The 16,456-nt window shown below is 36.5% G+C and overlaps 3 protein-coding genes and 1 long non-coding RNA gene across 12 annotated transcripts; 3 read left to right on the top strand and 1 right to left on the bottom strand.

The window, feature by feature from the left end:
- Window positions 1-3,580: 3,580 nt before the first annotated feature.
- Window positions 3,581-8,412, top strand: LOC113344948 (cell cycle checkpoint control protein RAD9A-like). Of its 4 annotated transcripts, none has more exons than XR_003357952.1 (12): window positions 3,581-3,744; window positions 3,839-3,958; window positions 4,049-4,157; window positions 4,872-5,123; window positions 5,235-5,350; window positions 5,608-5,672; window positions 6,092-6,345; window positions 6,534-6,690; window positions 7,349-7,392; window positions 7,482-7,624; window positions 8,106-8,170; window positions 8,282-8,302. XR_003357952.1 is itself a non-coding variant. In XM_026588817.1 (11 exons), the coding sequence occupies exons 1-10, from the start codon at window positions 3,640-3,642 to the stop codon at window positions 7,601-7,603; spliced, it is 1,344 nt and encodes a 447-aa protein (XP_026444602.1). In that variant the 5' UTR covers window positions 3,581-3,639; the 3' UTR covers window positions 7,604-7,624; window positions 8,106-8,412. The 4 variants fall into 4 exon arrangements, 2 of the variants coding, with proteins under 2 accessions (XP_026444602.1, XP_026444603.1); XR_003357953.1 differs by having other exon boundaries at window positions 7,482-7,620; window positions 8,282-8,300; XM_026588817.1 differs by having other exon boundaries at window positions 8,106-8,412.
- Window positions 8,413-9,323: 911 nt separating this feature from the next.
- On the top strand, window positions 9,324-10,469 carry LOC113344842. Its single transcript, XR_003357925.1, has 3 exons — window positions 9,324-9,722; window positions 9,884-10,018; window positions 10,412-10,469. It is a non-coding gene; the product is annotated as an uncharacterized LOC113344842 (long non-coding RNA).
- A 64-nt stretch (window positions 10,470-10,533) lies between these two features.
- LOC113344998 (rapid alkalinization factor-like) lies at window positions 10,534-10,929 on the top strand. Its single transcript, XM_026588861.1, has one exon. The coding sequence runs from the start codon at window positions 10,534-10,536 to the stop codon at window positions 10,927-10,929; it is 396 nt and encodes a 131-aa protein (XP_026444646.1).
- Window positions 10,930-11,372: 443 nt separating this feature from the next.
- LOC113345059 lies at window positions 11,373-16,188 on the bottom strand. Of its 6 annotated transcripts, none has more exons than XR_003357985.1 (4): window positions 14,977-16,188; window positions 14,107-14,225; window positions 12,368-13,319; window positions 11,373-11,707 (listed from the first exon to the last, which is right to left on the bottom strand). XR_003357985.1 is itself a non-coding variant. In XM_026588921.1 (3 exons), exons 1-2 carry the CDS (start codon window positions 15,532-15,534, stop codon window positions 13,275-13,277), a joined length of 603 nt encoding a protein of 200 aa, XP_026444706.1. In that variant the 5' UTR covers window positions 15,535-16,188; the 3' UTR covers window positions 11,373-11,707; window positions 12,368-13,274. The 6 variants fall into 6 exon arrangements, 1 of the variants encoding a protein (XP_026444706.1); XR_003357984.1 differs by having other exon boundaries at window positions 14,107-14,241; XR_003357987.1 differs by having other exon boundaries at window positions 12,368-12,584; window positions 13,091-13,319; window positions 14,107-16,188.
- Between the last annotated feature and the right edge of the window lie 268 nt (window positions 16,189-16,456).

The following is a 16,456-nucleotide window of genomic DNA, read 5'->3' on the forward strand; positions in this document are numbered from 1 at the left end:
AGATGAAGCCGCTCATGTAGGTGGTGGTGGTGATTCTGATAATCAAACTCTCCAGCAAATGACCCCAATTAGGTAAGTTCCTATTGTTTATGGGTTTATGTTGCTTCAATTTGACGAATCCACGAAAATTAGTTCTAGGATTTTCGGTTATTTCCCAGAATCGGTAGTTTCAATCTTCATTTTATCTCTCGGTTGTGGCCATTTTCAAGGGTTTTCAGTTATATCGACAAGAATCGGGAGTTAATTTTTATGGGTGACTCCCGATTATGTATCGCTGCTTGCCACTGAACACGAAAACGGACATAATTGGTAGCAAGTTTTTATTTTAAGTTTCGATTGTAACATAGGATTAGAACATGTAGGGACACACAGATTCGGTAGAATCGGAAGATACTATATATAGTATTTGACTTTCGATTTCCATAATCGTTAGTTCCACGAATTCAAATCACTACCGAAGTTGTAAAATTTGAAAAAATTGTGATTTTGGCCAAATCCAATTTCGGGGCTGCATTGTAATCGGAAGTAATGTTATTTCTTTACTTCCGATTACGTGCAATCGGTGGATATGTTAGATTATTTTGTTCTGATTATATATGTCTCATGACATTATCAATTTCTAAACCCAAATTGATGCATAATCGGACGATAAAACTATAAACTGACTTCCGATTAATTGTAATCGGAAGAAAATCATTAACTGAAGTTTATATTTTATTTATTACCTACAATTGTGTGGTTTGTAGTGTAATTTTTACGAAATTTTTTTATTGTTTAGGGATAGGCGAGGTAAGAAAGACCAAGGTACAACTGCTACAGGGCCTGGTCAAAGAGGGGGAAAGAAACTAAGTGCTAGTGCGGAGAGAGAGAAAAAAAGGAGTAACAAAGGAAATTGTAGCAATGATGATACTCGAGAATAAGTAAAACCAAGCGCTCTAGAAATAACTCAAGAAGAAGTAGAACCAAGCGCTCCAGAAATCACTCAACATGAAGTTGGACAAAGTGTTCCAGAAATTAGAGGACAAGAGGAAGGACAACCAAGTGGTACACAAGGAGAAGGAGGATCTACAAGGAGAACAATCTCGAAGAAACCATCACACCTTGTCCCCATTGAGATGAAGAAGACGTATTTTGAAGTATAAAAATCCCGGGGCTACCTAGAGATTGAGGAGCATTGTTATTTGGCTATAAAGACTCATTGTCCAGAGAAATCTACGAAACCGAGGTAATAATCATATTCTATTTTACTAATGTATTTTCGATTATTCGTAATAATACTCTATTAATTTTGTACTATATTTTTCGTTTGTTAGTATCATTCCGATGCGATTCGTCTACTCAAACCCACGGCCGCACCAACAAAAATGAAAGAATGACCTTTATACAAAGAATGTGAAAGGTTCAAGACAATCATCTACAACTCGGGGTTATCTATTGTTACCAAGAATTCAATGTTGGAACGTGATCGGGTCGCGATATCGGCTTTTGTGGAGAGAATGTATTCCGATACTGACACCTTTCATATACCGTTCAATGACCATGGTGTAGCTGTCAAGTATAACTACACAAAGAAGTTAAATTCGGGACAACTATATGAACTCTGTCAGAAGTGTCTTGGTTGGGATAAAGCGACAGGAGACATTGAGTTCAACGGGTGCTTTACTTACAAGACTAGGCAGTTTAGCATGACTTAGTTGGTGAAGATGTTTGGAGGCACAAAGGATAAAGAAGAGAGAGGACCGTTAAGTAATGCCGGAGTTGACCATGCGGCCACCGCCTATCTCTTATGTGTGTATTGGGATGTGTTATACTCCCCAATGCCAGTGGGAACCGAGTAGACGCCAACCTTCTACAACTACTGGATCCTCTCCGTAAGGTCGCGGACTACTCATGGGGCACGGCATTCCATGCATTCTTGATGACAGAGTTGAGAAAGGCGTCGAGGCTTAGAACTAGCCAAATTTCCGGTAACGTGAGTCTAAATTCGCAACATCTGCTAAGCCGTTTCTAATCTGAGTTACTAATCCCATAATTTGGTGTAGTGTGAGCAATGAAAATCAACAATCTTTTCAAGACAAAGGTAGATGGTGAAGAACTCTATGAAATACAGTCTAACAAATTCGCATACTACTTGACGTATGAAGACAAAATCAAGAAAACTGAAAAAGAGAGTTAAAGGCTCGAGTGGAATGGCGAAATTTAAAATGAACATTTGGGTAAAAACCAGCGTTCCGCTGCTAAGACGAATAAATTAAACAATTTTCTTTTATCTTCTTTGGTGTTTCAGCAGTTGCTTGTTTTGTTCCCTGGTGTTTCATTTTTGTTGATCAGTTTAGGAGCTGTGCTCTCCCTTTGTTGTTTTGGTTGTCTCTGGTTAGGCTTATGCCTTCCTTTTTGTTTCTTTTCGGCCTCTCTTACCGTGTATTTTTTTTTTCCTTTTTCTTTCATGATGAATGAAATTTGAATTTTTTTTTCGAAAAAAAAAAACCTAGACATCCTACATTAACACGTGATTAATATGAAATTGAAGAAAATTGTTTTCGAATGCTTTTATTTATTTTACATGGATTTTGATATCTTCTCAGTAAACCGAAACTCCCATTAGTAGCTGTTATATGTGAACTTTAATTTGATACCCTATCAGTAAACTGGTACTCCTATTAGCATCTATGATTTTTTCATGCAAAACTTTTTCCTACTTAAATTCCGAATAGTTTGTTTCACCTCCACCGTTTCCATCAAAATATTGAGACAAAATGTTCCTCCTATTGAACTTGGAGTCGAATAAAAAGCTTCCTCGCAAATGGCTGAAACAATCCTCCCTTCCCCAAGAAAGCTAAGTATTTATGAGTTTGACATTGAATACAGTCCCTCAAATCAACTCAAAGTCGGTAAGAACTCCGGGCCTGTGCTCTATGAGATGATTGTATATTTTGTTTCAACAATATAATTCGATAGCCAATATTTGCAATTTTAGTAATTCTAAAGATGTGTTTGATAGCATAGAAAAGAAACAATTTCATAAAAAGTGTATTTCATGTAATCGGTATTCATAAAATTCTATGGGATTAAGTTAAACACATACTTTATACCACACTTTGTTAATATGAATAAACGCACAATTTCTTGAAATAAATTTATAATCGACACACATAAAATACATTATTTCCATTAAAAGATGATTAATTCCTTAAAATTTACTTGTATCAAACATAACCAAACAACGCGTCCGGTTCAGGATTTCGGGAGCTCAGAATCTGGAATCCGAAAGAATATATCCAATTCCCTTGAACCGAATAGATTTAAATTTCGTGGGAATCCAAAACTGGTCGATTATATTGCATCGACGGAACAATATAACCGAACTCAATTCCGAACAAAAAGATTAACTCAGAATTGAATACCTGGGTTTGAAAATCCTGAACCCAGCGCCCTACAAGTGTATGTGTATGGGATAGGACCTATCCCACCCTCCAGGCCCGATTAGCACGGGGGCCATGGGGCGAGTAGGGATCTTGCCCCTTTGCCTTGGTCTGGTATAAGTGGGATCTCTAACCCATTGTAAATGTCGTCGATTCCCGCCAGAAAGGGTTAGAGAAAGGAGGGCTCTGAAACTGAATCGAAGCAGAGAAAAGGGAAATGGAGCTTAGTCTGTCAGGGAACAGTCTAAAAACCTTCTCCCGTTCAATTACTTGCCTTGCTCGTGTTGGTAATGAACTCTCCATTCAAGCTTCTCCATCACAGGTAATTTAGGGGTTTTCAATTTTCCAATTGATAGTTAGGGTTTTCGAAATTTGGTCTAATTGTTTTTTTTTTTCTTTCAATTTTTTGTTTGTAGCTTGGATTTCACACACTAAATACATCCCGGTCAGCGTACCAGTCTATTACATTGAAGCCTGAATTCTTCGATGTTTATACAATTTCTGAACCTCAAGTTCAGTGCAGTGTGCTTTTGAAGGTAATCCACGGTTGGGGTTTACTCTGTGGTCTTGAAATCATTTTCTGTATGAGTAATTTTATTTTATTTTCTGACCAGCTGTTTTTTTAGGCTGTTTGTGCAGTTCTAAGAACTCCAGTTGCGAGTATTGATCGCCTTTGTGTACTACTGCCGAAATCTGATGCTTCAAAATTGCAGTGGACTATAGATTGCACCAATGGTATTCTTCGATTTTCTTCATATATTCCCTATTTAGCTTATTGCAGTGTCGGACTCGAAATTCAAGTTAAGTATTCTGTGGTGTGTATTTTAGTTGGAATGGTGTACACATTTGGGTATAGTACATGGGATTGTCCACCATTGTCCTGTACCATGGTTATGGGTTGAAGTTACATCTTCTGCAGTGGGGGAGTACATAGTCACCCTGCAGAATACATAATCATTTTTTCTAATTGGGTTCTGAAATACTACATAAATGATGATGCTCACTCTGTGTTTTGTTTGCCATTAGTTGTTAACTTTCCGAGTACATTTTTCATCGAAAATAAACTGTGTAACAGCTATAGCCTTTAGTACATCTTAATCCAACATTTATTGATGATCCTAGTTTAGGTTTAGATATAAATTGAATGAGATATGTGTATTATGGTTGATCTGAAATGATTTGTCTAACAAGTTATAGCTTTAACTTCTCCATATTTAAGTATTTTTAATTTTCTTAAGTCTAATGGTCACGGACCAACCGGTTATATTGGATAATTGGCCATGTAGTGTGATAATGGTTTGAATGCACTCTATAAAATGCTTTCACATTCCTAAATGAATAGTATGCTGTCTGTGCCTTATCCATTTAAGGGTGTTAACTGTCAGACAATTCAGTTGAAATTATCTTTGAGAAAAATCAAAATTCTTAGTTAAATAAAACTATGTGCAGGTATGAAGAAATCCTATTGGATTACTTGTAATGTTGAGCCTGACATACAACATCTTACTCTTGATAGGACGAGGTTCCCAAGTAATTTTGTAGTGAGACCTCGTGACTTGAACAGATTGCTTGGTAATTTCCAGTCATCACTTCAGGAGATCACTGTGATTGCCACAGAACCAACTCCCTTACCTTGTGATGATGAAAGTGAAATAGGAGGGAAAGCAGTCGAGCTTAGAAGTTATATCGATCCAACCAAAGGTAAGACCATGATATTCTTAAACATAATTCCTATACGTTGAATGTAAATCTCAAGGAGCATTGTAAGTGTACTTGGTGTTGGTGAATCTAATAGATGCATATAAATTGCAGATGATAGTGATACAGCTTTACATACTCAGCTCTGGATAGACCCTTCTGAAGAATTTCTGCAGTATACACACACTGGAGATCCTGTGGATGTGACTTTTGCGGTGAAGGAGCTAAAGGCATGATAGTCATCTTTTTCTACTTTCTGTTACTGTTTTAGTTTTTCCTTTAACGGCTAATCTTATGAGCATGGAAGTAATATACGCCAAAGACAACACCTGGTGGTAAACCTTACCATTTTATAAGCATATTATGCATTTACGCCTCTTATGACATTATCTGCGGTTGTTCTTCAGCCATAGTGTGAATTTTGGAATATTCTCAGCTTCACATGTGTAAAGTATTTAATGCCAAACTCCTATTTCTATAAATGCAGGCATTTCTTACCTTCTGCGAGGGATGTGAAGTTGACATTCACATATTTTTTGAGAAAGCAGGCGAGTAAGACACTCACTTACCTTATCTTCCTTTTCATCATCTTTTTCCTAAACCAATTAAGAACTTGCCTGTATCTTGTCCAATTAGTATAGTTGGTCAGAACTTCAAGTTAATAGGTCGTCAATTGGTTAAATGACAATAGTGACGGCATTTAATGGTTAAATTTTGTACAAAACTTCAGTGCTTGGATGTCATATATTTTGTATTCAATATACTGTTCATCTTTGCTAGAAGATTGGGTGTGATCGAATTCTGAAATCCATAAACTCAAACCTGAGTAACATCCTGAAGAAATTGTTATTAAGTTTCTGTTGTTGAAAGTAAGGCTTTTAAAGGATTCATATTATTTTCCTTCTTTTAAGATTGTATGCAAGCTTCATGGAGTACACAATTTTACTTCTAAATTTGGTCTTTGGTAACAGGCCTATTCTAATGGCACCAAAATTTGGTCTTGATGATGGGTCAACGTCAGACTTTGACGTGACACTGGTTTTAGCTTCCATGCTTGTATCTCAACTTCATCCACAAAATCCACCAGAGTGTCCACCAGCAGCAGACCCTGAAACATGTGATCGAGCTGATCAGGGAACAGGTTCCGCAGCTCAGCAGGAGGGTTCAAGAGCTTGTGTTTCTGAGCAACCATCAGATCATACCAGAATCTGGTCAGAACTTTCTGGTAGAGCGTTCATTTCTGTGTTTTTCTCTTTTAGTTTCATAGGAGTATTATTTGTTAAAAGAAAAACTACTGTGTTAATTGTTATTGGATGTGTAGAATACTGATTTGTTATGCCATACCCATCTGTCCCTAGTCACTGAACATATGTTAAACCATAAGTGCTACTAACTAATCTTGAACAAAAACAGGAAGTGCTGCCAGAAGTGGAAGTGGTGTTGAAGAGAGACAGGTTGAACCAAGAGCGAATCCAAATATTAATGGAGAAAGCTTAATGGAGAGGGTTACAGCAATGGGTATTTCAAACAGGGCTTCTGCAAGGGAAGGCATGCTTGCTGACCATGATATGTATCCTGAAATTTGTTTTAGAAAAGCATATTATAGATTATTCTCTTATGCGCGAATAATATACTGCAGTATTAGGTCTTGTAGGGAGAAAGACTAAGAGAAAGCCATATAGTTCAGCTCCAATGTCTTTTACTGCCATTTATCACATAAAGCTAACAATCCATGAAAACTATGGGAACAGACTATTGAGCTGCAAAACTTCAATGCATTATAGTTATTATTGAAAATATTAGTATTGGCTAGACAGTATTCACATGTCACTTCAGGTTCAGGTTCAGGTTCAAGTCCCCTTGGTACAGCACTCCTAGTTTCGTGTTTCTTCTTTTACAAATAATTGGCATGCTTCCGCTTTGATACATCATCCCATCTTCTGATCTAGACACCCCAATCTTAGGAATAATCACAAATGACCTGTACCTTATTCGGAATTCCAAATATCCTCAGACCCGCATGAGCTCCTAAGTTCACAACTCTGTAACAATCATTACAAGTGTGTCTTCCACATATATAGGATATCAAATTTTTCCTGCAGTAAGTTTTGTAAGCCCTATTTGGGTGCAGCCATGGAATGGGAGATATAATTCACATCGTTCTCAAAAATATATCAGCTGTACTTCTCTTGTAAGAAATATAAGTACTTTTTCTTGACTAGATACAGGAACCATCTTCCAGTCGAAACAGCCAACGTGCAAGCACCTCAAGGTATGCTAAAATGTGTTTGATACTTCACTAAGTGGAAGTTTACGCTGTAAAGATGCACACCAGCAACTAACTTTACCAATCTATTGCAGGGGGAGATGAAATGGATGGCCATGGATGGTCCCAACATCATCCTAGTAACTGGGTAGGTCCAGATGAGGATGAGGATGAAGATGAGAATGACATGTGTGTTCAATCAACACCTCCATACTAGCAAGGAAAGCAACAGACGTAGGTAATCTCAAGTCCTGTCGATACAGTCCAGTTGCAATCTCTTCAGTTATACATGTTCATTCCTCTGTTTTAGCAAAGATTGGCTTGTAGGCTTTTAGCTTGTTTTACGAGTTTCGGAGCAGTTCTATGTTCTCTTTGCTTCACTGACCAGCAAACACTATTGCCATGTTTCTTGACAACTGTATTTGAATGTACACACATTGAATACTCTTCAATTTGAAATTACGGACCTGTCTGTTGTTGGGCCAATTGTTAGTTATCTGCTAACAGATATAGCTATATCAGAATGACATCTTTCCATGTGTTACAATAACTGTTTTGATTCGCGGCACATTTTAGATCTTTCTATCAAATGCATAAATTACTGGCACCCACTGTAATAATTTTTATTTTGAGTAACTTTTTAAGATTCATCTCTAGATCTGCTTACATATGGTTTTAACCTATGAATCTTAGAAACTTTATCTCCTGCTGAATTCCAGGTAGAAGATGTTAAACAACCACTTTGAAATTGTAGCAAGCCTGACTGAGTACAATTCAATTCCAGGTATATGTTCAGTTTTATGCTGGATGTAATAAGAATATTGGTTGTTTACTCGTAATTAAACTGATTTTTCCTACAGAGCCTGATTTCTTTAAATTTTTAATTTCTTATTAGGGACCCATTGTTGCTCCTTGTTAAAAGTAAAGTTGATTCTTGTCTATATACTGGTCTGAAATCCCAGTCTAGTAAGTAACAGTTGTAGTTAGATCTACCATGATACTGGTTCATTAAAAAATTGTCCTACTTTAGCCCTACATGCCAGTAAAGATCCTTGAAATCATCAACAAGATTATCAATTTCTTTTCTATTTTGGTAGGTGTTGAAAGGGCCCTATAAACTAATACATTGTTCTTCTGCACTTTCTTACTGACCGTAAAGTAAAATAGAAAAACGGTATTCCGATGTGGCGCGTCAGTACATTTTCTAATTTTGAAAACGAAAATTCTCCTTGAACTCTCCCAAAATAGGATATTATGGAACCCAACTCTCCCGAAATTTACCTGTTTTAAAAGAAAAAGTTTGGAGCTACCTCTCCTTATTAAATCTGATAGGGTCAAAGATTGAGACAACTACTGAAAATTACTTTAAGATTGCAGTGTTTAGGGTATTATAGAGAATGTCGTTGTAGGTTTAATTCATTCTTTAGCTTAATCACTAAAAAGTTTTTGGGGAACGTTGCCAAAATACTAGAAGAAATTTGAAAAAAGAAAAGGGATGATATTGATATCATTCTTGAGATTTGTGCAGTTAGATCTACTGGCTGTTGTTGCTGCTGATGTTTGAGGAACCGACGATTTTGACCAATTCTTAATTAGATTAAAGTATAATTAAAGTTTTGATCAGTTTCTAATTAATTGGTTGATGATAAAACAAAACACCTTTATCTTTTCTCACCAACAATCTTGACTCAACTTGACCAGGTCTGGTTTCCTACTTGCTAGTAGTACTATACTGTATACTCTTGTCCCAGGAAAAGAGATACTATTACTATTTAGGCTAAAATGAAAAATCGATACATCTCTTTTCTTCAAACCTGGATGTGCATGGGATGAAGTCTCCTGTGAGATTAAAAATTTATGAAGCAGACATTTTCAATGGAGTAGGTTTAATTTAGGTAGAAAGGAGAAATAACAAAAATCAAGTGGAAGTTCTTTAGACTATTATAACTAGCAGACATCCCATGTAAATGAACTGTAAATAACAGTTCAATTGAAAGGAAAGAAATTTGAGTTATTTGGCAATGGCGAAAAATTCTCTTCCTTGCATCATCCTGATCATAGTTTTTACAATCTATGTTGGTCATTCAATTTCAATAACAGAGGCTTATTCTGGTGATCATGAAATGGGTTTTGGGTGGGAATCGACTTCGACATCGAGTACTTGAAATGGATTCCGAGATTAGTAGGCGAATTTTAGCAACAACCAAGTATGTTAGCTACGAGGCACTAAAGAAAAATACTACGCCATGCTCTAAGAAAGGTGCTTCTTACTATAATTGCAAATTCATACAATCGTGGTTGCAGCAAGCTTTCTAAATGCAAGAGTTGATGATACTGTATATATTATTCCCTCTCCTTTTCTCTTTATTTTCCTATAATCTTTGGTCTTATAAATGGGTTTGTAATATTTGCTTCTTTGTTTGGTGATCTTAGTCATCCTCCATTTCAAAATTGTTCCTCCTCGCCTACATTACAATTTTTGTTCATTTTATGGTAGTGATCTCCTCGGTTGCTAAATAATACTACTTCCTCTAGAGCTGGCAAACGGGCGGGTCGGTGCTGGCTTGTGATCAATTTGCGGGTTACGAGTTAATACAAGCCTAAGTTTACGGGTTAAAATTCTTCACGAGTGGTATTCTATCTGGATGAACAGACAGTAACACCTTTATTTTAAGTTGAGTCTAGTTTGAGTAAATAGACAACAAAAACGGTATATTGGTTTTGTTTTAAGAAAAATGATACTTTTATTATTTATTTTTCCTTCTAAAACCTAAATGGAAGACAAATTTTAAAAATGAAAGTATCCGTTTTCCTAATACTTGGTACTGTCTGTTAATACATGACCTGCACAAACAGCAGTTACTTCTTAATCAAAAAATACTTGGTACCTCAAAATAATTTCACCTCACGAAATTCTCCGACACCTGTCTACTCTAATGGCAAAAATGTAATAAATGACATTAGAAATAAATGTCAATTTAATTCTCACCAGCACTTATTATAACACGCAAACGGTTCCTCGCAGGCTCCCATACCTCTTTGTCAGAACGAAGACAACAAACACACTACACACATAGAGAGAGAGAGTGTGGAAATCTTAAAGAAAAAAGAACAAAAAACTCAAACTGAAATCAAAGAATTTCAGCAATGGCGAACAGAAATTCAGTTTCAACAACAATGCTGGTATTCTTCTTCTTCACCATATTTATTATTCTTACAACAACAACATCACTAATGGAGGCTTACTCTGATAACAATAGTAATCATGAAATGGGTTGGATTTCAACAACTACTACTAGATCGTCATCATCAAGATTATCAAGATGTGAAGGTTCAACAGTAGGAGATTGTGAAAACGATGAAATGGATTCAGAGATTAATAGAAGAATATTAGAAACAACAAAGTATATAAGTTATGAATTGTTAAAGAAAAACAGTGTACCCTGTTCTCAGAAGGGAGCTTCTTATTATAATTGTAAACCTGGTGCTCAGGCTAATCCTTATAATCGTGGTTGTTCTGCCATTACTAAATGTAGGAGTTAATTTTTCATTTTAAGAATATCATTGTTAGTTATTTTGTCAAATTTCTTGTATCAACTTCCCAATCTCAAATGCTATTCTTCTAGTATTTGATTGATGTGATATCTTTAATGGGGTTATTTGTCTCAATCTCTTTGGTTTCTTCAACAATTTTCTTCATTTCAATTCTTTTTTTCTTTCTTTCTTTTTTCAATTCTCTCTTTGATTTTGAGATTTTGGAGTTTATGAGAAGGAAGAATTCATTCCATTTACATCCTATGAGATCTACCCTTACTACTGAAGTATGCATAGTTGGGTAAGAACATCAGAGTAACCAATTGAATGATAGAGCCAGGACTAATAACCATTTACAAAACATAAGCACCATGAGTGGAATCAATTAGGCTCAGTGGATTACTGGATTATGTCAGACCAAATTACAGCAGGTAAATAATGGAACACCATAGTAAAATGAAGATCATTAGTACTGCACCACAGGAAGAAATGTAAAATAGAAGAAACAACTTCGCATAATGTTAGGAGCCAAATCTGTTGGCTGCTTTTAAGTTTTAACATGACTTGTCTCTTGAGTCTTGACTATTCAGGAAGCAATGTAAATACAAGAATGAAGTTCGCTTAATGCTAGGAGCCAAATCTGCTAGCTGCTTTTAACATGAGGATTTGTATCTTGAGTCTCGACTACTCATCAACCTAATCAGCTTCCATATCTGAAATGTCTCTGTTCAGTATTGGTGAAGTTCCTTCATCTGATCCTTTGTAAGTCCACTACAAGTCAACAACCCTGCAGTTCAATAAGTTTCTAAATTATCAATTTACCGAATAGCTAGCCGGGAAGTCTATTCAAGAAACGCAAATAAAATTCTACATGAGCTGAATGGCCAAACAGAGGTCTGTTACCAGCGTCATGATCATACAAATAAGATGATTAATGGGAGTGTTAGAACCTGTTGAACCATCCGGTAGCTGTTTCAATCCATTTGGGATGGATCAGTTAGCCCAAAATTTTACTAGTTATCATAACCAAGCTACACTTCTCCTATACCGTGCAAATGAAAATTTACTAGTTATCATAACCAAAATTTTACTAGTTATCATAACCAAACCTTAAATCTTGCGTGAATTAAGTGTTCCAAGAAGCTTCACAGCTGTCAAAAAAAGAAAAAGAAAAAAGTCTCCAGGGTAACAGGTGTTAGTGATATTATGGTTATCTTCAAGGGTGGATGACTAACATTGGAGAGTCACTAGACCATATCTATGTAAGTCATACAAATACATGCAGGCTAAAATCTAGAAAAAGTTCTGTCTGACAATGTACTAAGAAAAAATGATGAAAGGTAGGGTGCAACTGTGCAAGGAGACTTAAATATTTTAGGTGAAGGAAACTTAAATATTTAAATGCCATCAAGTAGACGAACTAGAAAGGAGAAAGAGAAAAACAAACCTGAAATACTAACGTGGAAGCAACAAATGGTCCACCAGGTTTGAACAGAGAGATGAACCTATTAGACGAATCCAACACCACAGTCACAAGAGTTCCCATGATGGATACCCTCCTCTAAGTTAGGGTCTGTCAAGATATACTTCTTCTGAACATTGCATGTCAATGCGAAAGGAATGCAGCTCCGAGTAGGTTTCCTCCTTATTGACTGGCTCGTGTACTGTCTTGAGAAGTAAGGATAAGCTATTCAAAGAAAAAAGAAGGTGACACAGCTTACGCGAACAATGAAAAACCAGGTATTCTAGAAGCTAAGCAGTTTATTGATTCATTTCGAATTTGTATGGTCATCTCATAACAGTGCATGTTAGAACTTGCACATCAGATTCTTCATATTCCATTTTTTCATCCCCCAGATCCCACCCTAGTAATAGTCAAATCGTCAGTCCAACATTGGTTCAGTGGTAGGATTGTTCTGTCTCACCCAAAGTCTACATGTGTCATCCACATTTCCTCTACAAACTAACTAATCCACATTAGCATCATAAAACTTATTTGTGATGAAACAGTAGAAACCATGGAAGCGAGTTCCACAAAAATGTCTGCTCGTGCCAACCATCACACTATCCACGCTCGTGTGTCCTCCCTAACATATTTAAACTCTTTCCACACACAAACAAACATAACATTAAATATGTTGGTTAACACTAATACAGTCTTCCAATGTACCTTAAGATCACATCAGATTGTTGCTTAGCAATACCAGGTGCTTCCTCAGCAGGCCGACCAGGTCTAACAAGTAGTGAACAAACCGGAGGCATAGGAAACTCAGTAGCTAAGCAACCTCATCAGGTGAATCTGTATACTGTCCAACATCAGCAACTTGAATATATCTGAAATGGCTATTCAGAATTTAGTGAAGTTCCTCCACCCTATCCTTTGCAAGGCCAACAGAACCCTGTAATTCATTATTTAATAAGCTTCTTCATTATCAATTACCAAATAGGTAGCTGGACAGTATTCAAGAAATGCAAATAAATGGATTAAACATGAGCTGAAATGGCGGTACAGAGTTTCTTCATTACCATCATGGTCATATAAATGAGTCTACAAATGAGGGTGTTAGAACCTGTTGAACTATCTAGTATGCTGCTTCATTTGGGGGTTTCCTTCTGAGATAGATCCTCCTGGTAACAATCTACTAGTTATCATGCCAAACTACATATTTTTTATACCGTGCTAATGAACCCAAAACTTTAATAAAAAATCGGCCTTCCATTCTCCGAGGATAATTATCTCATCTTACAAGGGCATGAAAAGTTTCAAAATTCTTGTGGTGAATTGGGCGTTTTAAAAAAACATTACCTCCGGTTACGATTTTTTTTTGTTCATCTATGGGTTGACAGGTGTTAGTGATACGGTTATTTCAAGGATAGATGACTAACATCTGAGATTCCTTTCACCACATCTACGTGAGTCATACTAATACATTCACGCCAGTCATACTAATACATCCACACTAAGTTCTAGAATATGTGGGGTCTAACAATGTAACAAGAAAACAGTTCATCTAATCTCACAAGTACGATAGAACGGAATTGTCTCGGATTAGGAAAATCAGATGCTAGTAAAGTCTTCTTGATACTCTAAGCAAAATAACAGGGTGTAACTGTGCATGCATCTAGTAAGTGAAACTTGATATTAAAATGCTATCAAGTGATGAACTTGTGAGGACAAAAACAAACCTGAACTACTGATGTGGAGGCAAGCAACGGTCCACCAAGTTTGAATAGGCAGATTAAACAAATCCAACATCGCCTTCACAAGTGTTTCCATCATGGATTCTCCCTCTGAGTGATAGGGTCTGCCAAGATATTGCTCTAGTGAAGAATGCATGTCAATGAGAATGGAACGCAGTTCGAGTAAGTTTTCTCCTTTGCTTATATAATTTTATAAATCGTTAAGAATGGAGTTTCCTGGCTACAGTTGACTGCTTTGGTCAAAAGAAAATAATCCATTTTCACCCCTTGGATTACAAGAAAGTAACATCACACTTCTTACATTTTGCACAACTTCATACAATAGAACCACAAGAAATTCCCAAGTTATTAACACACACCTTTCTAAGCAGAAACCTAAGAGAGGTTCTTATAAATTTACGACAACCAAAAAAAATCTCAAAATTCATGTGAACTATATGAGAATGTTACTAACCACAAATACAAAGAGAGCTTGATACTAGTCAAACAGTAAAATTGGATAAGTTGATGAACTTACGAAACCAAACAATAAAACACAGATATACCTATCCTAAAATGTCAGTTCCATCTAATCTACGGCTAAAACTTAGTCATTCAAATTCAATACTCAAGTTCCAGATAAACTAAGAGTTGGTGCAATTCATAAAACTACCCCGTACAAATATATGCTTTTGTTGTCCATCAATACATAAGTAACAAAACGGCTGGTATAGACAATTTTCATATTGGAGAAAATAGAATCAGGCCAATAAGTGAAATCGACCCAGAGAAGGAAAGACAAATGTAAACTGTAATTTCAACACCAACATGTTCATATCTTGATTCAGACATAGTATATTGTTAACTTTGGTTTACCTTCAGGAGTTCAGGAGCTTCTTGCTGATACTTGATCACATACTTGTCCAAGAAAGACTTCTTAGTTATGCATAAAAGTGAAGATATCCTAATTTTATTCTTCTCAATGAGACCCTTGGAGACTAAATTTCGATAAAAAGAGCACCTAGGTATAATCCTCTTCTCCAAGCTATAATTCAAAATCACCGTGCATCTGGCAATAAGCAGTGAACTAAAACCCAATTGATTTACAAGGTAATCCATTTTCGCCGATATCTTCTTCTCAGAATGCTTCATATACTGAGGATGTAATACAAAGGCATTCTGAATTTGTTCTTCTGACCAACCCCATTTCCTGAAAGCATTCAACTTTGTTTCCCATGTCGATTTACTCATCGCAGACAATGCATGAATAGCACTAGTAAATGCATATTTGTATGGATCGAAACCCATACCCTTAACCTCTTGTATAATGTCTTTGAATTTACCAGTGCTTAGTGATCTCGGGTGACTGATTAGAAACTTGACAATATTTGATTGAGGAACACCTTCATCTCTCAAAACCTGTAAGTTGAGCATAAATTTCTCAATTGGCTCCACAGGAGGAAACCTCGTTCGCCAGAAAACAATGAAGGTGTATCTATCAGTACCAACGATGTTCTTGATGAAATCGAAAAAAGGAATGATATGGTTTTCTAAACTTGTTTTTAGAACTGTTGGGTTAGTAGTTAAGAACTTGATGATTTAGTCTAGAGGCCTCTTTAGAATTGAAGTAATCAAGTTTGCGTTTGAGGGTTTTATGAGCATCAAATGAAAGGATGAGTGGCTCCTTGGTAATGATTTTGGAGATGTCGGGTTTAGTGAACCCGTAATCTTGAAATAAAGTAAGAACAGTGTCTGGATTCGATGAGGTTTCAAATTAAGTTTCTTAGAAGCAGAGATAGCTTGTGTTTCAGTTAACCCAAAAGAATTCATCATGTAATAAGCTTCAAATGAAGAAGAAGAAACAAATCTAACCTTGATATGATGTAGAAGAATAAAACAAGGGTTTTGTAGAGAAAGAGGTTTTGAATCTCCTCCATTGATGATCCTATTTCGAATCAAAGTATTGCATAGAGAACCAAACATTGCTATGGAAATGAAGAATTGGGGAAAATATATAAATTAGGGTTTTAGAATCGCACTTACAGGATTTCTGGCGGGACCGGTCTTCTCCGAGTTCATTCGATTGAGAAGTTGATATGCGAAAACTGAAAATCAAGACCGAGGGTGGGCAAGATTTAAGGAGATACTAGAATATGGGCCTTGATATGGGCCCCGATATTTTGTAGGTATGTTGTTCCCAATGCTCCAACTTCCCAACGGCAACATCGCATCTAGCCGGTAGAGAAAGTTGGGGTGAGCTAAAACATCCCTATCCACGCATTTTATCCAAACCAATCCACATTCTAGCGGGTGAACACCCAACCCGTTTTTCGAGGGATTGGATGTGGTGGATTTT

Source organism: Papaver somniferum, unplaced genomic scaffold (assembly GCF_003573695.1).
Source record: "Papaver somniferum cultivar HN1 unplaced genomic scaffold, ASM357369v1 unplaced-scaffold_80, whole genome shotgun sequence".
In the NCBI taxonomy this organism is placed as follows: domain Eukaryota; kingdom Viridiplantae; phylum Streptophyta; class Magnoliopsida; order Ranunculales; family Papaveraceae; genus Papaver; species Papaver somniferum.